Below are 27,620 nucleotides of genomic sequence, written 5' to 3'. Positions count from 1 at the left end.
CTCAGGATACATTCAGGTTACTAGCGGGTTATACTCAGATCATTTTCTGTGGATTGAGTGGGCACTCCAAGAATGTATTTAATGAGGTCCTACACTAGCCAGCCACCCCTGGGTCTATATTGTTTCCCTGATTCCTGAAGCTAATTGCCTAATAATGTTCCTTACCTCTACACAGACCAATTGAAGAGGAATCACATATCTTTAGTTGTTTATCTTAATTGACAAATATTTATTGATGAAATAAAGCTACTACAGATGTGACTTAGCAATAACATCACAGGCTGGCTGGCAAGAGGAAAAATCAGAACATAATTCTCAGGAGAACCGAAGAAGGCAGGTGAAAATTACATGTCAACAGTAAGAACAGCAAATACGTGTGCATAGTACTTTATAAATCTTGTCATTTATATCGAGCTTATATGTGTTTTATCTCCTATCTTACAGATGAGAAAATCATGCCTTACAGATTTGAGGGACTTATCCAAGATCCCTGGTAAGTAGTTTCCCCCAAATACGCTCCGCTTCCTCAATACATTTTGAAGGTAGCATGTTATGTGGGTGGCTTGGCGTTACACAGCAGGATAGTGACATAGAAAGGATCCCATCCAGGTTAAGTTCAGTCAGTGATCCCAGAACTGAAGAGGTGTGTAGATAGGCTCAAATAGGCAAATTCATTTTTCACCATGGTTCCACTAGATGGCAGTGAAGGCCATCACTAGAGACTAGCATGTGTCACTACAGACAATTGGCTTCAAGTGCTCAAAGCAGGAAGGAGGAAAGAAACAAAACAATGCTATTTTAGAGTTTGAAAAGTGTGCATGTGTATGTGCATGTGTGCACGTGCACACGTTTGTGTATGTGTGTTTGCTGGTCAGAGGAACTGAATAATTAGTAGAACTGTTACTGCACTGGATGCAGTTTCTCCAACAGCTAGTGGGTAGGACTAGGGTGAAAGAAAGACCTTGATGTTTGACACTTCAATACTGTATGTAGTGTGTTCTCTTAGCCCGTACCTGCAATCCCACCCAAGATTCTGGATGCCTGCCAAGGTATTCTTGATGTCCAAAATTATCATTATCATTCAGTATAAAAGTCAGCATTCTCTCAAGAGAAGGGAGGCACAAATTAAGTGCATTAATTCTGTGGCTGTGCCTACACTCTTGTCTTTGTCAAGTGTGTTACAATCTATTAGCTGGCAGAGAGGAGCAACCTGCAGTATCGTATGGGCAAGGGAACTCAGTGTCTGGAGGAATTCAAGATACCTTCAATGCTTTCCTGCTTCAGTGGTAACTAACATTGCTAGACGTTAGTTGCAAAATTTGGCCATCGGATAAGAATGAGAGTTCCTGATTAGAGCATTCCATATCAGAAATTAGATGTGTCTGGAGGTAAAGAGTTGGAATCCATCATTTCCACTGAATGATGTTTAGATGTCATCCTAAATCTTCTGAAAGTTAGAAAAACAATGTTCCCTTTGTCTGTCTCTACCGACCCTGGAGACCATCCCCACCCTGTCTGCCATTTATGAAACCAGGCTCCCCATCAATTTGCAGAGTGTTCTACTGGAGAAGACTCCTGCTGCGTTGGAGGCACTTGCTTTTCCTCTGGCACCGGGGGTAGATCAGATGCTTTCTGCCCACACCTTGCAACTGTGAAGCTACTCATGTGAAGAGCTTCTTCATATCCTGGGAGGGTGTCCAGAGAAGAGGGCAGTTGGCCCAGAGAGCCGTGGGAGTGAGTCACAGCCAGGATTCTTCGAGCTGCAGAGCCAAACACTGACTGCAGGGCTGGTTCAGAGAGAAGGGACAGGGCCACAGTAAACATGACATCCTCAGAGATCAGGGACTTAACAACACTCTTCATTTCCCATCATTTTAAACAAGTGTCCAAATTCATCGTCACTTGGCCACAAATGTCATGAAAATCCTATGAACCTTGTTTGGAAATCAGCCCCACTCTCTGCTAGAAGATCCTGTCTTCTCTGCTATCTTCAAATAATCCCAATTGTGTTCCCATATCTCACGACCCTGTCTTTTCCTCTTTACAAACTTGGAACCCTTTGTAGCAACCCACTGATATTGCAACCTCTTGAGAAATATTTATTTCTGCCTCATTTATCTTTTCTCTAAAATGACATTGGAAAAAGAGCAGGAAAAGTGAACAATAACATGCTATATGCTCTTTCAGAGTGAAAATCCCAATGTTTTGCCACCTGCTGTTTTGCCTGGTATTTACTCTTCAATTCTAGGAAAGAACATAATACAAAGAAGAGAAGAGAGGAAATAAAAGAAAGTGTTTTATGATCATCAAGCGGCTATTGAGCTAATATTTAATGTATCAGGACCCAGAGAATAAAGAATTAAAGATACACATGACAAATTTCTCTAAAGATACCAAACAATGTAGTAGTAGAACATGTAGTTTTTCATAAAATCTGAGACATTTTTGAAAAATATATATATACATATATATATACTCAGAGCTTTAAATAGTCTTATCAAAATAACTGTTTATAAATCGCATAATTCTTCCTATAAAACATTTCCAATATTGTCTCCAAAATGTGACTTCCTTCTTCATACTTCATTAGCCAGACCAATATTTGAGAATACATAGGTAGCTTACTGCACCAGCAGGCTTCTGGAAATTAAAACTACGCTGTATTCTAGGATCTTTAACATTATTCGTTGTTTCTACACCAGTGTACCCTCCTAACTGTTCATTTAAGCCTGGGCCCCCCTCCCATGTGGTCATGTCAGTGCACTCACAAGTAATCGTGCTCTGGAGGGTGCTGTCATGATCAAAAGCAATGACTGTCACTTCATAGGGTGGCCGGTCCTCCTCCTCTCCACTTTGCTGGTGATTCAGACAGCAGCGGAAGCACACGGAAGTCAGGCCGCACAGGAGAAGCAGGACGCCGATCACCCCCAGCAGCCTGCAAGGAACCGGCGCGCAGGGCCAGCTCTGTGATCTTGTTTGCTCTGGCACAATCGGTCTTCAATGTCTGCATTTTGATTGTGTTTGGATACTTTACAGAATGATTATAAGATTTTAATTTCAATGCTTTCACATCACATAGACACTTATCAGCAAGACTAAATCAGTTCATTAGAGCAATTAATATGGTTTGGTGGGCTGCCTTTTACTTTAGAAAGTAATCTTGTTGTCTTAAAGTATTTCTGGAGCGGACCCTGAGAAGGTACACAGTAATCTCTGGATACTGGCTGAGGAGATGGTATTAAAGTAGGAAATCCCGGCATATTGTCACATAGGGTATGGATGAGATGATGAAGCTACTCTGTGGGATCCTAGGGAAGTAGGTTAGCTGTCTCATATGTTTTTTTCCTGCTGTCAATATACTTACACATTTAAAAACTAAAAAAATAAAATAAAATGTACCCCTGAGAAAAATAAAGTCCCTTTGAAAATTCTTTTTGGGGATTATAGCTGAAACTTACCATATATACCAGAGATGTACCCAATCTGTGGTCAGGCAACTATGGAGAAAGAATAAAGGCTTTTTGCAATAAAAATATGGTCAATGACTATTATAATTCCAGAATCAGAAATATGTTACAATATAATAAAACTAGCTGAATCTATTGTGAAATGGAATGCCTTAAAAAGCATTTTATACTATAGAGGGTATTGGGTAAATTATTATAAGATAGACTAAGTTAATGGTCATGACAAGAGTGCTTATAGAAAATGTAACAGCGACCACTGTAAACAGTGATGATGACAACGCCATTACCAAGGAGGAACTTGGAATGCAAGTGAACAAAGTTTGAAAATGGATACCCGACCTAAGGTTTGTATATAATATAGATTGATAAAATTTAAACATAAAGAAAATTTCAATTATATGCATGAAAGCCATCCAATGAATTCTGTAATTTATGTTTTGCAAGTTGTGGCAAACAGAGCCACCTTTAAAATCATAAAATCTTCCACCATAAAAAGGGCCCCAAACTTCCCCGCCCAGGATCAAAACTGACATGCACGCCATTGAGACCAAATGAAAAGGTGGGGGGAAATGCAGACACCAACTTCATCAGGATGAAAGCTAATTCAATATTTTAAATTAACTATGGCCATTATAAATTGTCTCTATAGGGATGAAAAAGATACGGATTGCATGGGGGAAGGGTGTGAGATAAGCTCAGGAGTGGGAAGGGGAGGGAAAGGAAAACATTTATCTTTGAAGATGAGCAAATTTAGTATCAAACTTTCTGATATATCAACCTATTGAAAACTATTGATACCCACTTCTACACCCTCTCTTTGGTTGCAGTTTTAGAACTCACAGCTTGCTTTCTCACCAAAGGATATCTCCTCTGGATTTGTTCACGTTCCCCGTTTGTTCAAAGCCCCTTCTAGCTCTACAACGTTATGGTCTGATTCTATTAAACCTCAGACAGTGTGACAAGTAAGCAGCCACTGCTATTCCTGCTGGGTTTAACAGACTTGGCTATTGGGAAACCCTTCCCCTGGCTAAATATGTGTTTGCCTTCAGCCGCCTCAAGTCGTTTATTCAGACTGTCCCTACTTTTAAAAATAGTTTACCTATTTAAAATGTACCTGGTGGAATAAATCTCTTCCCTTTCATCTTTATGTCCTTTGGGTATATATGAGATCTAATTGTAACAGGCTTAAATTAAGGGATAACTACCTGAAAATGACAGCTAAAAGAAGTCTGCAATAAATAACAATATGCCCTAAAAGGTAAGAAAATGCCTTTCAGATCTGAAGAGGTGATGCTACCTTGGAAATACCCAAGTATCTGCCTGTGTCTAGAGATTGAATCCGGTTTGTCTCGATGAGTCACTGAGAAACATGGGTAGGGAAGTGCTTTTTAAAATCTCTATGACTGTATAAGTTCAGATTAATTCTGCTATTTGATGCAAAGATGGGTTTGGAAAGAAAGTTGTCAGCAATGTTATTTTAAGTAAGAAGAGTGACACGAATCCATGTCTTTATTTTGGGGTAATCTGTCTGTGAGATTAGTGGGTTAATGCCCATTTAAGTAGAAATAAAGGGAAGTCCCAGTTATCTAATGACCTCTTGACCCTGTTTTGGGTCTTGATGTTTTTGTCTGTCTCTCCTCCCTTCCAGTTTGGACTTTCAGATACTCACTGTTCAGGACTGACACAATTCTCCTCACATCTCGCCCAAGGAAGCTGTAGGAAGGGAAATAGTCTCAGACAGGGAAATTGTCTCATCTTCTTTGCTCGGCAGCCTATCGGCTGTCCTCAGACACTGAGCGGGGAAAATATGAAGACGAGGTCATAGGGTCACCTATGTTTGGGGCTGTTTGTTTTCGTCACTCCCACACCTGTTGGTGATTATACTTGAAGTGGGAGAACCTGCAAGAACAAATAGCTAACCAACTTTTTTAGTTTTCTGCGGGGGGGTGGGGGGGAGTGGAGCATTGCCACCTTTGTGAATGAGAGAGAGGCAGCATTTATATCGATTTGTCCGTCCTAGAAATTTCCCGATCTGTCCCCCAGGATATTGTTAGTCCTAATTCTTACCTGGTTGCGAAGTTAATGCTTCCCCAGTGCTCTGTTTGTTCCCTCAGTACATCAATAGCTCACCATACAAGAGATGAACAGAGAGAACTAGGGGAAGAAACTTTTTGATTGAATAATTACTATATGCTCAGAATTTTTAATATTTTATACTATTTCATCACAATAACCACCTAGGTAGGTATATTTAACCTTATTTTGAAGGGTAAGGGGCTGAGGCATTGGGGTTTAAGTAATATGACCAAACTACACATCTACTGAAGTAGCAATAATTCAAATCAAGCTCCATCATACGTATGTGCTGTATGAATTAATAGAACCAGGGACAAATCTGCTCTAATAACTCTTGACATTGCTAATCAAGACCCTTCTACTCCTAACAAAGAAAGCCTCCATTCCTTCTACCTTATAATTTGTTGACTTTCTCCCTCAAAAATCTTTCTAGGTAAACTTTTAAGAAATCAACAACAAATGCCATAAAAATCCTCTGAAAGAGACAGGGATTTGTACTTATTAAGAATTTATGGGGCGGTGGGAGAGACACACATAAAGTATCAGGTGAAAAGGATTATTTGTAGGTGAAAAGGATTTATCCTGTGCAGATAACGTTTGAGAAACTCCTGGTTTTGTTTTAATTGTTTAAAAATGGCCACTAAGGATGACAAAATGTGTTTCTCAACCCAGTGCTGATACTTTGTCTCACTTTCTTGACTAAAAATAAGAAAAGCTTAAAGTGTTCAGCTGAAAAAATGCCCCTTTTCAGGTCTGTTGCACAAAGAGAAAAACCAGAGAAGGGAAGGCCAAGGAAGAAACAAAGCCAAAGGAAAATACAAGAAAAAGAAGTGGATTTTCAGACGCTGATTTAGCTGGTATCTAGGAAGCAAAACATACAGGCTACTCCCTTCTAGGAGCTGTAGGAGACAGCCAGATTCCCCATTGCTCTCCCTCTTACGAAAGTTCACCACTACGTAAACTTCCCCTGGGCAGCTGTCCAGAATCCTTCAGTCCAATGATCCTTCAGTGGCTTCTGATTTTTAATAGGGAAAATAAAAAGCCCAGAGAATTTTAAAAGAGTTTTATCTCTTTTCTGATCTGGAGGCACTTAACCTGCTAAAACAGTGTTAGGGGTTGATGTGGGAAACTCTAGGGGAATTACGTAGTTACTTTTGATAATTAACCTGGAATTTTGAGGGATGCACGGTAAGATGCTACAACAGAGCTATACATGAGTAGCACAGCCAGCCTACTTATATCTGTGGTTACCCTCATTTCTGTCTCCGTTTCACTGATGTCATTAGTCACACTTGCAGTGTGTAACCCTAGAATACTGAGGGAACATTCTAGTTGCTCTCCTGCCTACTTCCCCTTGGCTTCTATGTACATCTTTTCCCCTCATTGATTTGCCCCCAGGTTCTTCTAAAGGTTGGCTTGTCTGAGAAAAAACAAACAAAGCCTTTTTCTCTGTGTTTTCACAACTCACCTGGCTGAAGTACCCCAGGGCAGAGGCCGTCAGGACGCGGGCTCGCCGTGCCATCAGGCTGAGCAACGGCTTCCCCAGGTCAGGCGCTGGGTGTCCGTCGCCTCCTTCCCGTGCTCTGTGCCATGGCTGACTGCCTGACCTAGAGGACTTAAGGAGAGAAAGTTCTCTGCAATAAACCAGTTTCTCCTTCTCTCTCTCTCTCTTTCTCCTCCCACTCCCTTGGGCTTTCATTTTCCGTGGTCCTTCTTTTCCCTGTCATCCTGGCTTCTTTCTCTACTCCCGTTTTTGTTTTTAGGGCCCCCACATTTGCTTCCCTTTGCCTCCTTTCCTTCCCTTCCACTAAGAATCCTTTCTTTCTGGCTTTACTGTTTCTCCCACGGCCCCCAAAAGGAAGTCTCTCAGGGAGGACACACCACTCCTCTGAATAGGGTCTTTTCCTAGGCAGTGGTAGAAACTTCACTTTGCGGAGGATCAAAGGCAGATCGCCAGGGGCCAAACACGTTCTCTTCTCCATCAGAAAAGGAGCAATATTTTCGGTGTTCACCACGGTGCTCCAGGGTGACCGCTGAAGGTGGGGAGTCACCCTGCCAATCTCCCTTCCCCCCTCCCCACGTGATCAGCCCTCCTCTCTTGCTCTTTGAGGCCCCCCCTCCCCCCTCGCTGTGTTGATAATCAACTCTGCTGGTTCTGGGTCACTTATTCCCAACCATTGGAATAGGACTGAGAGGTCGCCGAATGCACTGGAAAGCCATCCCATCTTTGGGGAGAGCAGGTCTGGAGATTAGAACTTTTGGGTGCTGTCCATGAAAACCTCAGCCACCCTGACTTAGTTCCCACTGAAACAGCTAAGTCAGGCAGACCTCCCTGCTGTTTTAAACTGGGTTGCAAGATGTGCAGGCCTCCCTCCTCGTCCTCCTCCGCTTTCTCTCCCTCCCTCTCTCCCCACCTTTCTCTCATCTTCTTATACGTCTGTCTGTATTTCTGTCTCTCTCTCACACACACACACAAATAAAATTTAAGGTCAGAGTAAAAATAAGTACACATGGAAAGGACATAGAATATTTGTAAAGAAACATATTCATAGGAAAAAACAAATGCTGTACAAATGATTTATACATAATCACCAATCTTTTATGTAATATGTGAGATTTCAAAAATGTTTCAAAAGTACGAAGTATTTCATAAGAAAATTAGACATAATTTATGGGGAGACATCTATTGCATAAGAATTGAGCAAACCACCTTTTAGATCTTTCTAACTGAAAGTCTAATTTTGCTGAGTGATTGTTGAGGAGTACTGCCTGGTGGGATGGATTCTAACAGCCCTCATATGGCATGACAATGTCATATGAGAATAGAGAATATAATCTTAAGGTTTATTTTCTTAGCTAAGGAAATCAAATAGTGGTGGAAAAACCTGGTATGATAGTGGTGATTTGAAATCATTCAGTTTTCAAATGTAAGTAAGTTGGGGACAGAATGTAGTTTTCCAAATCTCAGTAGAAAGCTTGGCAAGGTGGAAGGTGTTCAATAAGACAAGGAAAGCAGAATGTTAATTATTCTGTAGTTTCTTGGACTTAATTTTCCCATTCACAGATCAGGAGCAGAATGTCCAGCTGACCTGCCCTAGATGTTGTTCCACGGAGAAAATACAATCAGAGACACAAAGCCATTCTGGTTAGAATATTTCTATTCGGAGTGCCATGTACACGGGTAGCACCGTGAACCTTTTCTTCTCTTTCTTTTGTCAGAGAAGCTCTACTGCATCATGGCTAAGAGTTCAGCTTGGTGATCTGGAATTAAATACTTGCTTGGTCACTTATTGGCTGTGTGATCCTGGGCAAGTTATGACATCTCTCTGTTGACTTTGTTTCATCCTATATAAAATGGGGTTAATAATAATGAGAATTTTAATAATGTTTTTTCAGAGATTTGCAGAGATTACATAAGTTAATATGTATGAAATGCGTATAATTGTCCTGATATAAGGACTTATATAAAATATAAGTATTTTATAAATGTTAATTAAAATATCTTGATTTCCACTCAGTTCTTTCAATGACCTTCACCTTCAATATGCTGGATAGTGGATGTCCTCCATGACTCTCCCGTGTGTTGTTACCATGTTTTAGATTTCCTAGTATTCTAAAATATTTCCCCTTGCTGTTTCTGGTAGTCCCTTCTCCCAACCATGCTAGCCTTTACCCGCACGAACAGGTTTATCAATTAACATTTTTCCCCCCATTGCACTTTCCTGCCATGTGATTGCCATCATCTTTTTGCCCTCCAGCTTCCTAACAGGTTTGAACAAAATAGGATTCTGTTAATGACCTCTTGTTACTTTTCTTTCTCAGAATTAGTACTGCCGTATTTTTCTCTCACTGGATTTTCCCCTGGAGAAATAGAACTTCTTATTTATCTTCATGAAAGTAATTATGCCTTGTGAAAATTTTAACTGACATCAAAGCCTCCATGTAGGGACTGACAAAAGAGGAAAGAAGATTCAGGTAGAGAAATGGAAGAAGGTACACACTGGAAGGGCAGGTAACTGAGGTAAAGGGCAGTGACCTCACTACAATCTTACACAGTCTTGTAGTAGTTTCATTAAGCTTGTGAATCATTAGCTTATACCCAGGTTGTTAAGGACTTGGAGTGGAACCAATGGAGGGTACGTGCTCACAGGCCTTTTCACCTATGCTTCAGGGAATTGTTATACAATAGCTGTAACAAGTGAGGCTGAAGAATTACTTATTTCTGGTTCCTGTGATTATTCTCCTTTTGACCTTGCCCAAGTTATGTGACTCACCACAGACTCCCTTCCTCTCTGTGCTTCAGGCCAGAACAACTACTACTGTGAGGCATCAAGCCTGCATTATAAAGAATTGAACAGTGGGTGGGCCATACCCATGGTTTAAAAATAAATAATATGGCAGAAAAAATAATGATTCCATCTTGCAACCACCCCACTAAGGAGTGTCTTTATCTCATGAACCAAGATTTCCCCCTAAGTTTCGAGGGGCAATCACAGAATCACTGAAAATCGGTGATAGGATTAGACTGAAGAAGATTAACAAAACAGGAAGATTAAGTTTAACATAAGGCTGTTCAATTTATCTACCATGGAGAGGGGTGATGGTTGTATGAGTGGATGAAGTATTTAATTTGCCACGGAATTGTACACCTAAAAATGGTTAAAATGATAAAATGTTATGTTATGTAAGTTTTACAACAATATATATAAAAGAGGAACCCACTTGTTTCTGTCAGACTGACATAGTGAAAGGCAAAAACTGGCAGTGCTGAGACTGATCTAACTTTCGAACTCTCCACATGCGACTCCTCAATGTGAGCTTCTGGTTTGAGGGAAGACCAGAAGAGATTTGAGGGTGACCCTGGGGCAGGTGTCCTCCACTCCGATGGTACTTTAAAGTCTTCCGTAAAGTGTATATTCTCTGAGTATGTGACCTGAAGTGTCTCTCATTGAATCCTTTCAAGAGAGATTCATACTGCATTCATAATATCTCATAGGAAATGTCGTCTTTAATTGAAAGAGCACTGAGCCGAGCTCTTGTTCGGCATCAGAGCAAAGTGATATTCAGTAAACCACTTAAACTTTTTGGGCCCTAGTTTTACTTTCTCAAAATAAAAGAATTGAGATAGATTTTCCTGAAATTTCTTTGTATTTTTAAAACCCCGTGTATGCTGGTAATATCTTCATAGTTAAGAATCTCAAGTGTCAACTACCTATGTTTGTAGGATATTACATGATTTACATGGCATACCAAGGTGGTAGGAGAGAATGAGCTTTTCTTAATAGAAGGGAATTCAGCCTTACTTTTTTTTATTTATATCATTAATGTACAATTACTTGAACAACATTATGGTTACTAGACTTCCTCATTATCAAGTCCCCCCCACATACCCCATTACAGTCACTGTCCATTAGCATAGTAAGATGCTATAGAATCACTACTTGTTCAATCTAGCCTTACTTTTAAAGGGCTTATAATTTTGTTGAGGAGATGGAATAGCATTAATGGAATTGAAAATCAGTACAATATACTGTCAGAGTATGTACAGTGAGAAGAGGAAGAAACTTGATGGTGGCAGTCCTTCCTATCTGTGGAGTTAAGTACAGAGGATCTCTTAAAGAAAAAATGAATTATATTTGAAGGGAGTACAGAATTTATAGAGTTCATCACCAGGACTGCTTAGGGAGCTTCCTGTAAGTATTGGCCCAGCAGATGATGGAAGGTTATGCTCCGCTGGGTCTCATGGGTGAACTGTGGAGGTGAGCAGAGAACTTTGAGATCTAGCTCAATCTTAGGCTTACTCTAAAGAATCTAGTTCTTTCTGGTCCTAGGTACACCTTTGGGTGTTTCAACTATATTGTCACATATATTCTCCTGAGACACTTTTTCCCAGGACCATCCATGAAATTTTATTAGGATATGATGTGCTCGCAAGAACTCTGTCCATTTCATTAACAAGTGCACTTAAATGTTTCATCTTTAATCCTCAAGAATATTGATGCCATATCAAATAACGAGTCATTGTAGGAAATAGTAAGGTGTCCTTTTCATTGTGATATCACATCAGTATGCATTAATTCATTATTAAAAACAATTTCCTGAGGTCCTATTTATGTGAAAGTCCCCATCAAGAGAGCAGAAATGGAGCCAATCGTGCTTCCCAGAACTTACAGTCAAAAGCAGAGGCAGGAGGCTTGAGTGATATGGGTAAGTAACACTGATTTGCTACAAACTGATTTGACTAGAATACATTTGTTACAGGCTGAGCTTTTTTTGTGAACCGTGTCACAGAGTAAAATTTAAACAGCAGTTCAACTATTTTCAGTTAGATCTCATATCCCTTGTCCAGGAAAAGGGAATTCACAAAACCTAGGGAGGAGAACGAAAATGGAATCCTAATGAGGCTGTCAATTTTGGTTATTTTTCGTAATCATTTTCTAGATATTTTATTGATTTACAGATTTTCCTCCAATATTCTTTTACATATGTCTTCCTTTGATTTTTTTTTTCCTGGTGCAGTTTAAAGCAAATCACAGATACCATATGATTTTGCCCATAAATACTTCAAAAGATATTTCTAATAGATAAGGGTTTTTTAAAAAGACATGTAAAACTTTTTTAAAAGCATAAGAATTTTCTCTCTGGTTAGGAGATTATGAAAGGAAAATAGATGAGAATTCTATCAAGAAATACATCTAGGCATCCTGTGGGGGCCCTTGTGACTCAAGTCAGTTATGTATAAAATGTACTCTTTAAGGGACAATTGAACTGTGCTGAATATTATTACTACTAATATTAATAAGTATCATTTATTGTGTAATTTCCCCCCAATATCTCATTTTTGAGTCCCTTAGCTACACTGTCAACATTATCAAGTGTATATAATGTCCTAATGTGAAAACAGAGAGATAAATTCAGAGTCTTAAGTAATTCTCCAAATTTTTAGGCCAAGGGAATAACATAGGAAAGATCTGAAATTAGCTTCATCTGGTTCCAAAATTCTCTCTGCTGCTATGTTATAAAGCCATTGTATGAAATAGTAGCTCTAATTAAATTCTAAAATTTGTATTTATAAAACATAATTTATTAAACTCCAGGGCATCATGCCTGGAGATGTGTCACATTTGATTCTAAGTCTATTGCTGATTAAAATAGCCAAAATTAAAAGGAAAATGTGAGACTTATGAAAGAGGCAATGTAGAGATAGTCTGCTACAAGGAAATAAATATGGGCATTGAAATAAAATAATCTGGGCTAAATTCACACTTTCCAACAAATTTAGTATGACATCTTTTTGAGTTTCAATTTTCTTATCTGAAAAGTGGGTGCACATGCCTCTCCTTCATTGTTCATGGAAAAGACAGTTTTTCCTTTCATAAATTACTTAGTGAAACACCCTGAAACACTGTAAGAACCCCCACTTTCCTCACCTGCCCTAGATGTAACCCAAGACTTTGCGTCAGCCAACTTCCCAATGTGAAGCAAAGCCTCTCCTTCCTCCCACCAGTGACTGAGTCATTCTTCTATTAGATACCATGGCTATTTAAACACAACACACCAGTGGGAGCTTACAAATTTTCATTTTGTGGAAGTCCTTGGCTGGCTCACTCTGTCGTACTTGGAATGAGTTTAGAAATGACCTTTGATGAACTGAAGGGCAAGAATCTGAAGGACCAACCTGATCAGAAGAGAAATGGAGAGAAAGCCAAAGGTACTAGGGGTAGGTGAAGGTGCAGGGACAGAATCCCAGGTACAGCTTGGAAATGTATACTAACTGAATACAGGAGTAGGAAGGCAACACACCTGAGTATGGGAAAATATTATAGAATTAATAACATTTACTTCAAAGAAAAATAAGTTGGATATAATGGTGATGATGTTAATGATGATGATGATGCCCTAATTTGGTATGAATGATGATGCAGTAGATGATGATGGTAACTAACTTTTATTGACCATTTACTATAGGCTATGTTCTATGCTATTCACATTACATGCATTCTTTCTCTGGATCTTCACACCTTGAGATTAGGACTGGTATTATCTCTTACAGAAGACTAATCGGGGATCAGGAGGATTAACTCAATTACCCATTTTTATGTAGCTAGTAAGTGGTAGAGCTAGAATTTTATCACAAAATCCTATTGATCTAGAATCCAGCCTATCAGAAGGTTCAGGAAATGTTGAATTAACCCAATGTATACAGTGATACTTTTTATAATAGTGTCCTCAAGGCTTTGCAAACACCGGATATATTTTATGAATTATCCAAATCAGATTAAATAATATTCTGTATGGTTTATCATAAATAACATTTTATTATATAGCATTGCTTTGAGAAACTATAATTGTTTAATATATACTGTAAATTAAACTGCTTAAATATAAATTCATAATCCCAACTCCACAGATAATCTGCATAAATCTGCCTTTTAGTTTAAATCCATTCTAAGAGAAAGGAACAAACTATAAAGAGGGGAGAGTCATTCAAGTGTTGTCAGAAATTTAGGTAAAGAAATTTCAGGTCATGTTTCCAAAACAAGACAGAAATTTCTCTCAATTGGAAAAATAACTGTGAATATGGAATGATTTAACTTTTGAGCTGATGAATTTAAGTTGCTTTGAAAGCAGTCCAGGTATTTATAGATAGACCTAAAATTTAACAGTATCTTTTATTTCTTCCTTCATTCATTATTCATGTAGGAAATACTGAGCACCTGACTTGTACTACAATTATGAACTTAATTCTCTCAAAGCCTGATTACATCAGTCACTTACTGAAAAGTTTCCAACTACTTTCTGATTAGAAAGTCACTCACATGATGGGGGTTGGATTAACAGTCTCTGCCTTCCAAGGAGACGGACAAAGGTGGCCTGTAGAAAATGGGAGCATGTGCTCTTTCTGCACAGGTGCCGATCCTGTGATTTTCTTCTAAACATTCAGGAGTTTCATTACTGAAGAGTGGTGACATACTTGAATTCACAGCTGGTGTGAGTTAGGACATGACATTAGCACGAGGGAAGTGGATACTGAGGTTTCATTCCTATTTTTCCTTGGTCAATAATCCATTTCCCAGATGTAATTTTAGTGGAATGAAAACAATACCACAAAATCGTGTTCCAGTTTTTTTGAGGGGATCTCAGTTGATAAACCGACTAAAGCTTATTTGCTTGGTGTCTAACATCCGTTTTGGTAAGTTACTTATAAAATGCACCATGTGGAGGTTGTGTATGTGTGTGTGTGCATGCATACACATAAGTCTCTATTAAAAACATCAGGCTCTCTGTCCTGGGTGAAGTTGATCCAACCAAGCTGGACTGAGAGTTTCTTGAACAGTCACTGAGGGAAGAGGAGACAAAATACAAGCTTTAGGAATCAGATACTCAAAGGCAGTTTTCTGGTATTGTATCCTGGCTCTTAAGTTGTGTTACTTTGTAGCCATGGGTAAATGACTTAAACTCTTTTCAGCTGTCCATATTTTTCATCTGTCACTCTAGGTCTTCGTTGTTTTCTCTCTTCTCCGTGGTGGTGCCCTGCTGCTGTGACCCTCGGGATCCTGTGCTTGGGATCACTGGTGACCATCGCAATGCTGACAAGGCAGTGTAAGTGCTGCAATGGAAATGAGGTGGAGGGAAAGAAGTGAGAATATACAGACATGGTTTATACATTGGTTTCATAAGAAGGGACTGCCCGCCTCCTGGATTTAGATACATTTTAAGCAAACTTTTTAGAATCAATGAATATGTTGTGCTCATCCCTCAAATTGATGGAGGCCTGGAATGATGATTATACATGGTAGATTTTTGTTTTATTTTGCTTTCATAACATCACAGACAGAGCCTATTTTAATCCTAGAATGACGAGGAACAAAATAATTTGACGTTATTAATCCACAAGATCACCTGAAAGACCCAAAATCTAAAGAAATGTTCTTTACTTCGTGTTGTTTTAATAGACAATTGAATACCAATTTAGAGTTAAAAACCAGAATCACAGTCCTGATGAATAAGACATTGAAAATAGAACATACTTCAAATTTATAATAGGGTCATTTAGGAAAGGGAGGGTGTTGAGGGGAAAAGAAGTGGAAAGAAGGATGAGAGGGGTCAAGGAGGAAAGAAAATGGTGCCGATCACCCATCTAATCGGCTGTGTATTTCACTTGCGGAACTGAGTTATTTCGGCTATCTACAATCCAGGTTATCAAGGCTTCTGAAGTGCTATGTGTTTCCCAAGTGTTGTTTAAAGTCACACACCATTTACTTTTTGTCAGTCTATTAACACCTAGGGCCTTTCCTAATGACTGGGAACGGTGCTCTTGACTCCGTGCTGGTGACCCGCTGAGCCTCCCTCTAAGGCTCTGGTTGCTTTACAACAGGGTCAGGTCTGGTCTTCAGGCCAAGGGGTCTGCTTTTTACTGAACCATCAAGCTTCTAGAACTGAGACATTTGACCTTTCATATGTGTTGCCTGCTTGATTTCACAATCTTGATTTCATATCCACTCTTTCTAAAATATGCTGTGGCCAAAAAAAAAAATGTCTTTAGACTGTTGTGACATAGAAACCAAAAATAATTCTGTGGAAGGGGTGAGTGTCACAGTTCTTAAATAAAATCAGGAAGTCTGGAGGGGCAGAGAGATGGCAGAAGAATGAAGTTCAAATAGGGCAAATCATTAATGACAATTCCTACTATAGTCAGACAGCTCGTACTGAGTTTGGCTGGTATATTTTAGATCATCTATATTTTATTTATGCCACTGATATACCACTTGTCTTGTGATTTTTTTTAACATGCGTATAACTCTCAATAATGAGTAAAATCCTGGTAATATATTTTTTTGATCAAAGGTGTCTGTGACAATACCTGCCATTAAAAAAAAAAAACCAGTGTGGGGATATCAAGTAACTTTCAAATCCATTACTCGTGAGTCAATTAATGTCATTTTTTCCCAGCAGTTTATCTGTTGTCCACATAGATGATTTGATTCAGCTCTTTGATTTCCGTAAAATCCAGAGGGGGGATTTTTACTGGGATTGGTAATGGAGTCTTAATTCAACTCTGATGTAGTGTTCCAGGTATCTGATCACCTAAAACAACAGCAAGCAAACTGCACTCACCAAGAAAATATTCTGGAAGGACAAATCTTAGCCCAGCGGCAGGCCGAAGAAGCTGTCCAGGAGTCACAGAGGGGACTCCAGGGAGTGATAGAGACCCTCACCCGGAAGCTGGCTGAGAAATCTAAAGAGCAAATGGAGCTTCAGCGTCAGAACCTGGATCTCCAAGAAGCACTGAGGAAAGCAGCCAACTTTTCAGGTATGGGGAGGTGGAAGAGCCTCTCTGGTTCATCTTAACTCTGTTTTAGAAATGCCTCCAGGCACGCAATTGTCCCAGCTGGTGCATATGTCTCATTATTCATACACAAGGTTCCACACCAGAAGTTCTGTTTTTGTCATCCTTACCCTGCCCTGTAACAAATCTTGAGCTATCTGATTTGATTAAGTACACTTTTGGTGGATTCAAGTCTTTCTTCTTTATAAGAACCAATTTCTTTTTAAAATCCAAGTTTTGAGATTTTTCTGGAAGCATCCTTCCCCAATTATACTTTGGTAAGGGTTCTTATCTCTTTCCGTTACAATGTATCTTATCCATTGATTTCTTTTCATAAGGGACTCCTTTGTCCCTGGGACACCTATATAGACATTAGTTTTATTCTACAGCACTGTTTCTTAAAGTATACTTAGTGGAGGTAGGCTGGCTTGGAAGTGTTAAATTGATATTTTACATAAGACAAACATATGAGGGGCCCAGGCAGTCAGTTTATAGGAGAAGAATTGAGTAGAATTCACCTATTTAATGGACTCAGAAGTCTAGGAGGCAGGTACAAAATAGTAGCATCTGTAAGAAGGAGATGGTTATGTAAACTCTGATGTTATTCTGTATTATTTAGTCTTTCTAGAGTATGTAATTAAATATCGTGTATGGCTTTCTTCTCAGGGAGAATTAGGGGGTGTGAGCTGGAGTCCCTTTCAAAGACACATTGTGTCCTTGGAGGTGGAGCAATGAACGTCCTGTTCTCAGCATTAGTAACTAACTGCCACTGATAAACAGATTTTTCCAGGTTCTTGCTTGTACAGCTTACTAGTGTTAATCCTATAATTTCTTTGAATAAAGATCATATAATATCAGTCCGAAGATACCCACAAACCTTGATTTTATCAATGGAAAAATTGAAATCTAGGTTATTAAATGGTAATAATGAGTCTTGAATAAAGGTTTACAGTTTATAAGTCCCTTCAGTGCAGGGTTATTTAAATTTCTAAAATGAGCAGAAATTGTAGACAAACCAATCTTTAGCAAGGGTCAAACATACATTTAATCTCTTTAAAAAGGGAACTTTCAAGGAAATAAAAGAATACACCAATTCAAAGAAGGCCTAGAGTAAAGAGGCTAATGAATGAATCAAGGATAGGCCTGTTTCTATAAACAGACACAGCTACATACCAGCCAATGGTCTATTTCACAGGTAGGGCTGTAAATAGTTTTATCAGTTGAGTGGGATTAAATCCACGTCAGGACCATTTCAAACCATCTCCCAGAGATGCTAGGTGTGGACATCTAACCAAAAAATAACAAGAGATATGTCTTTCACTGACAGTTATATCAGGTAATGCATTCCACCCCTTGACAGCATCAGATAAAGGCCATCAGTAGAGATACCAGGACAGCACTGCTTCTCCTCAAGAAGCTTTGAGAAGATTCTCAAAAACATTAATACTAAAATACTGTCAGGAAAAAAATTCCAGTTTCTGGCTTGAGGCAAGTTTTGTTTTGCTTACTAGAGTCTTATAGTAAATATACGAAGAGGTAGAGACTTTGAGAAGCTATCATATGGGGTTTGCCTAAGGTCATCCAACTAGAAGGATGCACCATCTTCACAGTAACAGACTTTATATTAAGTACTGGAATCAGTGGTGGGTGTGTTCCAGAGTTACCCCAAGATTCGGTGTCAGAATATCTTGAGGAGCACCAAGAAATATTTCTTTAATTGATTCAAACTCAGAAGTTTGAGAGGTAGTGCGATGCGGTGATTAAACACACACACACACACACACACTGGGTAGACTGCAGAGATTCAAACTCCCCTTTTCTCTCTCTGTCAAATGGAGAAAAAGAATTGAACGAATCCCATGATGTCATGAGGATTAAATGAGTCACGATATGTCTAGGACTGCCGACAGCTTTGGGCACATAGTGGTGTTATGTCTGTGAAATTTAAGAAAAGGAAAAGAAATACAGGTGGTTGGAATATCACATTTCTTACTTTGCCATAGCTTAGAAAACCTGCCTTGACTGTCCTCTAAAACCAATATATTCTTTCCTTTTACATAACAGGATGAGACTGGGAAAATTAAAAGGAGCTTGCGTTCACTGCTTTCCACCAGGCCTGTGGTCTGGCCTTTATCGTTCATTTTCTTCTTTCAGAGTCCAGCACCCTCCTACTTTCCCCTCTCTGATAAAGCCTACTCTTAAAAAAGTATTGGTTTTATGCCACAGTGAAGATCAAAATTAGTATGTTGCCTTTTTCAAAGATTTTACTTTTTTCACTTTTGATTCCAGCAGAGACCAAAGGGGGCTGTTTCTGATTAAAGAAATTCCAAATGTTACTAATACACAGAAATGATGATAATGATGAAAAGAAAGAGAAAAAGGAGGAGAGTGAGAGGGGGTGGGGAAGGGGGAGGGAGAAGGAGGAAGAGAAGAAGGGGGAGCAGGATGACATAGGGGCTGTTTAAAATACCCCCTATATATCAAATGTATAGACATTGGCATATTTATCCTATTGCCTAAGCTCTGGACTGGAGTTTTGGACTCCCTGGGAATTTTGCTGCTGGAAACTTCTTCCTATTTCTGAAACCTTATTGAAGTTGACACACTCATTTTGCATCGATATGCTGTTCTCCCTAGAACATCTCTGCACAAAAGAAATACAGTGTGTGCCACATATGTAACATTAAGTTTTCTAATGACCATATTAAAAATGAAAAAGAAGCATATGAAATTAATTTTAGTAACATTTTATTTAATCTATTAGAAATATTGTTTCAACACTAATCAGTATAAACATTATTAATGGGATATTTTATATTCTTTCTTCATACCATGTTTTCAAAATCAGGTGTTTATTTTACACTTACAGCACACCTCCATGCAAGTGGCCACATGGCAAGTACTCAAAAGCCACCTATGGCCACTGTCATGAACAGCACATGCCTAGAAGCAGGAGGCACAACATTTAAGTCTAAATCCATTATTCAAAGACCTGAAGTTTTAAAATACGTAAGCACATATGGCTGCGAAATATCCATTCCCTTAATTCTCACTTCCATTATTCCAAACATAAATTTAAAAAATGGATCAAATACTAAAATTACATCCAACCTCAAGCCTTGCTTTCTAACAGCCTTGCTTTTGAATTTAGTTTACTAAAATCAAAATGCTTTATATCTTTTTCTCCAAAAAACGGAGACATAAAGACTATCTGTTGTGAGGATATTTGCAGAGTCCGAGTATGATTCTCATTAAGAAGAGATGGTATGCATGTGGGAGGGAAGAATTGATTTAAGAATTATAGGAGTATTTTTACTCAGGCATAACTCACTGATTAGATGTCCTATACTTCCTAGGTCCTTGTCCCCAAGACTGGCTCTGGCATGAAGAACACTGTTACCTATTTTCCTCTGGCCCATTTAATTGGGAAAACAGTCAGGGGAACTGCTTGTCTTTGGATGCCCAGATGCTGAAAATTAATAGCACAGATGATCTGGTGAGTTTCTATGGGTATGCGCTGGGTTGGCATGCTGGCTTATAGGAAAATAAATCAGGTTTATTTAGGTCCTCAGTGGAGGACCGCTTGTTTGAGATTCAGAATATCTGTTTTCTACACTAGCCTTGCCATTAATTATGTGCATGACCTTAAATGGACAGGTCATGGAGAATCTCTGTAAATATTTCTATAAACCTATTGAGAGGATGTCAGGACCTCTTTTGGTCCTTTCGTTTGTGCATCTAATCTGAAACGACCACACTGATTCTATCAACTCAGAAATGTTACTTCCCACAGGAATTCATCCGGCGAGCAAGTGCCCATTCCAATTTCCCATTCTGGATGGGGCTGTCTCTAAGGAAACCCAACCAGTTGTGGCTCTGGGAGGACGGTTCCCCTTTGACGCCCCACTTGTAAGTTTCCCATTCTTTTTCATTACCACTTGTTAGTTAACCTGTTTCCTGAACCTGTCAGTGAAGTTACTGCTATATTCTGTCCAATGTCCTCTTCTTGCCAGAGAGAAGGTACTGGAAATTATGAAAACCTCCTTCCCCACCTTCTCACAAAGATGACTGCCAATTACCCGTTCAGACCTTCTCTTTGAGTTTTACTTCTCACACTTAGTACTGCTTTGAAGCTTTCAGACAAGGCTAAATTCCTGACCCAAGGTGGCAATAAATCTTTTCTTTTTCTTCCCCCTCGGCAGGTTTAAACTCCAGGGAGCTGTTTCCCAGAGGTATCCTGCAGGCACTTGTGCATATCTACAAAGGGGAGTTGTTTTTGCTGAAAATTGCATTTTAACTGCATTCAGTATATGTCAGAAGAAGGCGAATCTATTGAGAGCACAGTGAATTTGAAGAAAGGAGAAGTCCTTTGAATACTCTTCTGGAATTTAAGCTATTTGTGTCACTTAAATGCAATGACAGCCCTGAGGATGGCTGTCACTGACTGTAGAACTCCTCGGCAGGGACTGGAGCTCCAGCTGCCTGGCACCTCAGTGCCATCTTCCCCTCAATGAAAACCGCATAGAAGATAGAACGTGGAGAAATCGCCCAACTGCAAGCCAAGGGCAAAAAGGGGAAATATGCATGGGAAACAACACATGAAGAAATAGAAAAGGGGAAAGGCCCTTCTAGAATCAAGAAACTTGTGTTCTCAATGTTAAAAGCTACCACTCATTGGTCTTTTAAGCTGTGGGTCTCTCAGACTTCCCCACTTCATAGCTTACACACACCCACCACCTCCTCACATTTTGGGGCAGTTAGGATGTCCCAGGAGGTAATTAGCAATTGGATGGTCTTTTCTGTGAACTAGTCCACAATTCATTATTGGCTCCTGAATCTGTTATTTATTTCTTCATCTTTTCTTTATCAGAGGACAGCTTAGTGCCTTTAATCCTTTAGAACCGTATTTGTTAGAATCATGGGGTAGATGGACCTGAAGCAAAAATAGTAGAATGCTTTTTTTCCTAAAGTACTGCCTCTTTGTAGATGGTCTTCTCCACTCTGTAATGCAGGAACATACAGAGCCCTAAAATCATCCAGTTCCACAACAAACAGCCACGTATGGAAATATTGCTGAATAGAAGCAGATGGAAATAGAAATATTTTTTCTGTTTTCAGTGTTCCTACTCATTTTTACCTCCCTTCATAGGTTATTGTACTTCAAAGGAAGACTTTCCATGTTTGCTGCACATAATCTAGCATCAGTTTTACAAAAAAAAAAAAGCTGTATGATCTCTAGGAAGACAAGAGATATTTTCTCCTTTTTTTTAAACAGCTTTTTTGAGGTTTAATTGGCATATAACAGAAAAATGTATTTCAAGTGCACAATTGTTTTCACATTGTAAATACATTCACTTGAAATCACCATAGTTGAGATAGGGAACATATCCACTGTCCCCCAGAATTTAATCATGCCTCTCCCTAACGTCTTCTTCCCAGACAACCTCCAGTTTCCTCTCAATTTGCATTTTGTAGCATTTTCTTTGAAAGCAATCATATGGTACACCTTTTATTTTGGGGGGTTAGCTTCTTTCACGTAGCACGATCATTTTGAAATTCATCAGTCTTGTTTTATTCTTTTTAAATATTGAATATTATATTTATTATATTATTTCTTTATATGGATATAGCACAATTTTCTCATCCATTTACCTACTGATGACATCTGAGTTATTTTCAGTTTTTAGCTATGACAAACAAAGCTGCTGTGAACGTAAGATTTCTCTTCTCTTGGGTAATTGCTTAGGAGTGCAATGTTTGGATCATGCAGTAGGTATATGTTTAGCTATTTAAGAAACTTCCCAACTGTTCCCAAAGTTGTGCCATTTTACATTCCTACCAGTGATGTACACATATCCTAATTCCACCTTATACTTGTCAACATTTGGTATGGTCAGTCTTATAATTTAACCATTTTAATAGGTATGTACTGGTATGTCATTGTAGCTTAATTTGCATTTCCTAAATGAAAAATGATCTTGAGATTTTTTTAATTTACTTATAGTGCTTATTTACTATGCATATTTTCTTTGATAAATCACTGTACAAGTCTTTTAAGAAGTTTTATTTATTTGCTTTTTATTGTTAAGTTTTGACAGCTCTTTGTATATCCTAGATGAAAGTCCCCTATCAGACATTGCTTTGATAATATATATATATATATATATATATATATTTGGTATCATCAATCTACAATTACATGAAGGACATTATGTTTACTAGGCTCCCCCCTTCACCAAGTCCCCCCACACATACCCCTTCACAGTCACTGTCCATCAGCGTGATAATATTTTTTCAGTCTGTGGATTGACTTTTCATTCTCTAAATAGTATACCCAGAAAAACAGAAGTTTTAAATTTTAATGGTGCCCACTTTCATGTTTCTGCTGTTGTTCAGAACTTGTTGTCAAATTTAAGGTCACAAAAATTTTCCCCTATGTTTTCTTCTAGATATTTCATAATTTCAGATTTTATATGGAAATCTATGACTTACCTTGGGTTAATTTGTAAGTTATGAATTTAAGGGTTTTTTATATGAATATTCAGTTATTTTAGCAACATTTGTTAAAAACACTATTCTTTCTTCACTATATTGCCTTAGCACTTTTGTCAACAGTCTGTTATCCATACCTACATGGATCTATTTCTGAGCTCTCTATTCTGTTCCATTAATCTATTTGTATATTTTTACACCACCACCATGCTATTTCGAAAAACTGTAGTTTTATAAAATATCTTGAAATAATGTAGTAGTAGTGTTTTAACATTGTTCTTTTTCCAAGTTGTTTTGGTTAATTTATGCCTTGGTATTTCCATGTTAATTTTTGAATTGGCTTGAATCTATATATAATCAGGGGATAATTGAAATATTAAAAACACTGATTTGTTCAACTGATGAGCAAATTATTTCTCTTCATTTGCTTAGGTATTCTCTAATTCCTCTAAGCAATGTTTTGTAACTTATTCAATACAACACTTATTTTGTTAGATTATCATCATATACTCCATATTTTTTATGCTACTATAGATGGTATTGTTATCATTTGTAATTTTAATTTCCAATGTCCTTTGATAGTATATTGAATAATAATAAACTTTTTTATATTAACCATACATCCTGAAACCTTGATAAACTTACTTATTTCTTCTAGCAATTTTGTATGTGTGTGAGGGGGGCGGGTATTCCATTGGGTTTTCTATGTAGATCATGTCATCTTCAAATGAAAACACTTTTATTTCTTTCTTTCTGGATGCCTTTGAGTTCTTTTCATTACCAGATTCATAGATTAGAAAGTCCAGTACAATGTTGAATTGAAGTGAAAGAGTGAAAATCCTTTTTTAATGCTTGATCTTGGGAAGAAATCATTCAGTGTTATACCATTAAGTATGGTGTTAACTGTATATTTTTCATAGATGTCCTTTATCAATTTGAGGAAGTCCACTTTTATTCCTAAAATGCTGAGAGGTTTTGTTAGGAATGGGTTTTTGTTTGTCTATGTATGAGTATGAATTCGTCTAATACTTTTTCGATATTTATTGAGATGATCATAAAGTTTTTCTTTCTTCTTTTTAGTTTTTTAACATGATGAATAGCATTGAATAATTATAGAAGGTTAAACCAACCTTGGGTTCTTGGGATGTATTATCATTTTAATATGTCAGTGGGTTAGATCTCCTAAAATTTAGTTTAGGATTTTTGCAACTGTGTTTATAAAGGATATTTGTATGTAATTTTCTTCTTGTAAAATGGTTTTGTCTGGTTTAGGTTTCAGGGAAATACTCCTCTATGTCAACTTTCTGAAAGGCTTTGTGTAGAATTGGTACTAATTGTTCATTAAATGTTTGACACAATTTGCCACTGAAGTCATCTGGGCATGAGGTTTTCTTTGTTGTAGGATTTTTAAGTACAGATTCAATTGCTTTAGTAGATGTAATGCTATTCAAATGATTCCTTCTTCAGTGAATTTTGGTGGTGAGTGTCTTTCGAGGAATTTGTCCATTTCTAAGTTGTTTAATTTCTTGGCCTAACATTTTTCTTTGTATTTTCTTATTATCACTTTAACATTTCTAGAATCTGTAGTGATGACACTTCCCTGTCTTGGCATTGTTAATTCATGTCTTCTTTTTTTTAAAAAAATCAGTTTGGTTATAGGTTTAGAAGAAACATTTCATTTTTCTTTTTGAAGAAGCTCTTTGTTTCATTTGAATTTATTTTTTATAAAAAGTAGTCTGTTACTTTTTAGTCTTCTATTTCCTTAATTTCTGCTTTAATTGATAATATTGCTTCTTCTACTTAATTATGTTTCAATCTGCTCTTTTCTAATTTCTTAAGATGGACACAGAGTTTGTTGATTTGAGAACATTCTTCTTTTCAATTACAGCTGTGTGGTGCTATGAATTTCCCCTTAAGTACTATATTAGTGGTATATAACAAATTTTGATAGTCTTTTTTTCATAATAATTCTGTTCTAAAATATTTCCTAATTTCCCATTTAATTTCTTCATTGATCTATTGGAATACTGAGAAATGTGTTGTTTTCCAAATATCTGGAAATTTTCCAGATATCATTACTCTATAAATTGCCAACTTAATTCTATTGTAAGCCGAAAACATACTTTTGGTGATTTGAATCTTTTATATTTATTGAGACCTGCTGGTAAATTTTTCACCTGTACTTAAGAAGAATGTGTATTCTGCTGTTCAATGAAGTGTTCTAAAAATATGCATCAGATGAAGGTGGTTGATAACAATTCAAGTCTACTATACCCTTGCTGATTTTTTTCTCTATTATCCTATAAATTACTGAAACAGGTGTATTTAAACCTCTGACTATAATTATGGTTTTGTCTGTTTCTTTGGCAGTTCTATCAGTGTTTGGTTCATTTATTTTAAAGCTCTGAAAATAGAGACATAAATATTATGTATAGTTAGTCCCTCCTGATGAATTAACCCCTACATCATAACTAAACTAACTTCTTTATCTCTGTTAATAATGTTTGCTCTGAATCTATTTATCTGAAATTAATTCAGCCACTCCTGCTTCTCTCTGAAATGTTAACATAGTATATCTTTTAAAATTCTTTTAACCTACTTTCTGTTTTTATACTTAGAATGTTTCTTTTAGCTGACATATAGTTGAATCTTGACATTTTATATAATTTGACAGTTTCTTTTGTTTCACTATTAAACTATTTACATTTAATGTGATTTTGATATAATTAAAGTTTATCATTTTGATATTTGTTTTCAATTGTCTCAACTCACCTTTGTTTCCTTTCCCTTGTTTCCTGCCTTCTTCTACGTTATTTAAATATTGTTCGCTATACCATTTTATCTCCCTGTTGTCTTATTATTAGTTCTTTATTTTGTTATTTTAGTAGTTGTTTCAGGATTTATACTATACATCCTAACTTATTGCAGTCTACCTTGAAGTGATATTATACAACTTCATGTACAGGCGTGGAACTTTACAACAGTATACGTCCATATCCCGCAGGCTTCCTGTTACTGTTGCCACAATTGTATATTTATATATGTTATAAACACCAAAATATGTATTTATTATATTTGCTTAAATAGTAAATCACCTTATAAAGACATTTAATTAATAAGAAAAAATATCTTGCTGATTTACCTATGTAGTTACCATTTCTGGTGCTCTTCATTCTTTCTATGGACCCAATTTATCGTCATGTGACATTTTCATTTTTCTTGAAAGACTTAATCATTCCTATAATGAAGGTCTGCTTGTGAGGAATTCTTTCTGCTTTTTTACTGACTTTGGACAAATTTAAGCTATGAAGCTAATTATCTCTTTAAATATGTTTTCTGCTCCCTAATTCCCCTTCCTCAACACTATTCAGTGACTCCAATTACAGGTACATTAGGCCGCCAGTTACCCTACAGCACCCTACGGCTTCACTCTTTCCTTTAGTCTCCCCTTCCTCCTCTGTCTTTTCCTTCTCTCCCTTTGAAAATTATTTTTCTCAGTGCTTCGTTTTTGATAGCTTCTATTGCTGCATCTCCAAGTCCATTAATCTCTTGTGCTATGTCTAATCTATCTTTAATATCATACAGTTCATTCTTCATCTCACACTTTGGAGTTTTCATCTCTAGAAGTGTGCTTTTAAAAAATATCACTTGTGTCTCTATGTAGCTTTTTACATATACAAACGTATTAAAAATGTACTATATATTTTAATGTCTGTGCTTTCTAAGTCTAACCTCTCTGAGTTGGTTTCGATTGTTTTTCTTTCCATGACTTCATCTCTCATAAGGGTCCTGTTTTTTGGATTCTAAATGACTGCTAATCTTTGATTGACAGCCAGGCATCATTAATTTTACCTAGGTCAATGCTAGATATTTTTGTGTTCTTCTGAATATTCCTGAGCTTTATCATGGGATGTTATTTGAGTTACACAGAGACAGTGTGATCCTCCTGGTTTGTTTTTTCTGATTGTCAGGCAGTCCCAGAGAAGCCCTCAGCCTGCGGTTAGTATTTTAGATTACAAAGGGAAGATTTTCCGAGTGTTCTACCCAAATTCCACGAACTAGGATCATTGCCAGCCTTGCTGCTGGGAAAGGGTGCTGCTCCCTGCTCTGCGTGACCCTGGGGATTCGCTCCTGCATTCCTCTTGGATGGCTCTTTCCGCAGCTCCTCTGGTTGCCGCCCCCACGCTCTGAACTGTGCCCTGCTCATTACACGCGGAGCACCCTCTGCAAGATCTCTAGGGTTCTCGCTCTGCGCA

At 37.8% G+C, this 27,620-nt stretch overlaps 2 protein-coding genes and 1 long non-coding RNA gene across 9 annotated transcripts in view; 1 reads left to right on the top strand and 2 right to left on the bottom strand.

Annotated features, from left to right (window-relative positions):
- Positions 1 to 200: 200 nt before the first annotated feature.
- Positions 201 to 14,474, bottom strand: TMEM52B (transmembrane protein 52B). 5 transcript variants are annotated; one of them, XM_073222553.1, is made up of 6 exons: positions 14,363 to 14,474; positions 7,012 to 7,158; positions 5,137 to 5,180; positions 3,459 to 3,497; positions 2,769 to 2,935; positions 201 to 1,787 (listed from the first exon to the last, which is right to left on the bottom strand). In XM_073222553.1, exons 2-6 carry the CDS (start codon positions 7,063 to 7,065, stop codon positions 1,543 to 1,545), a joined length of 549 nt encoding a protein of 182 aa, XP_073078654.1. In that variant the 5' UTR covers positions 7,066 to 7,158; positions 14,363 to 14,474; the 3' UTR covers positions 201 to 1,542. The 5 variants fall into 5 exon arrangements, with proteins under 5 accessions (XP_073078654.1, XP_073078653.1, XP_017501993.3 ...); XM_073222552.1 differs by lacking the exon at positions 14,363 to 14,474 and adding an exon at positions 7,425 to 7,603 and having other exon boundaries at positions 7,012 to 7,150; XM_017646504.3 differs by lacking the exon at positions 14,363 to 14,474 and adding an exon at positions 7,425 to 7,560.
- On the top strand, positions 13,121 to 24,654 carry OLR1 (oxidized low density lipoprotein receptor 1). 3 transcript variants are annotated; one of them, XM_073222551.1, is made up of 6 exons: positions 13,121 to 13,263; positions 15,042 to 15,146; positions 16,612 to 16,857; positions 20,229 to 20,368; positions 20,666 to 20,781; positions 21,075 to 24,654. In XM_073222551.1, the coding sequence occupies exons 1-6, from the start codon at positions 13,167 to 13,169 to the stop codon at positions 21,217 to 21,219; spliced, it is 849 nt and encodes a 282-aa protein (XP_073078652.1). In that variant the 5' UTR covers positions 13,121 to 13,166; the 3' UTR covers positions 21,220 to 24,654. The 3 variants fall into 3 exon arrangements, with proteins under 3 accessions (XP_073078652.1, XP_036856681.2, XP_036856680.2); XM_037000786.2 differs by having other exon boundaries at positions 13,121 to 13,254; positions 21,075 to 24,653; XM_037000785.2 differs by lacking the exon at positions 13,121 to 13,263 and adding an exon at positions 14,547 to 14,736.
- The window catches only part of LOC140846406 (uncharacterized), a 33,070-nt gene continuing 20,468 nt past the window's right edge, over positions 15,019 to 27,620 (bottom strand). Inside the window, exon 3 of the long non-coding RNA XR_012125450.1 lies at positions 15,019 to 15,153. This is a non-coding gene — a long non-coding RNA (uncharacterized lncRNA). The remainder of the gene's footprint in view (positions 15,154 to 27,620) is intronic.

Source organism: Manis javanica, chromosome 15 (genome assembly GCF_040802235.1).
Source record: "Manis javanica isolate MJ-LG chromosome 15, MJ_LKY, whole genome shotgun sequence".
Classification (NCBI taxonomy): domain Eukaryota; kingdom Metazoa; phylum Chordata; class Mammalia; order Pholidota; family Manidae; genus Manis; species Manis javanica.
This window is presented reverse-complemented; position numbering and strand designations above follow the sequence as displayed.

Coding starts and splice junctions, on each gene's coding strand:
- TMEM52B (XM_073222552.1), bottom strand. CDS start 7,525: ATGGAGAAGAGAACGTGTTTGGCCCCTGGCGATCTGCCTTTGATCCTC. Junction 3,498..5,136: donor AATTGTGTCAGTCCTGAACA/GTGAGTATCTGA, acceptor CTTTCTCCATAG/TTGCCTGACCACAGATTGGG. Junction 1,788..2,768: donor CCTCCAGAGCACGATTACTT/GTGAGTGCACTG, acceptor TCTCTGAACCAG/CCCTGCAGTCAGTGTTTGGC.
- OLR1 (XM_037000785.2), top strand. CDS start 14,547: ATGACATTAGCACGAGGGAAGTGGATACTGAGGTTTCATTCCTATTTT. Junction 14,737..15,041: donor GGTGTCTAACATCCGTTTTG/GTAAGTTACTTA, acceptor CTGTCACTCTAG/GTCTTCGTTGTTTTCTCTCT. Junction 20,369..20,665: donor TTAATAGCACAGATGATCTG/GTGAGTTTCTAT, acceptor TACTTCCCACAG/GAATTCATCCGGCGAGCAAG.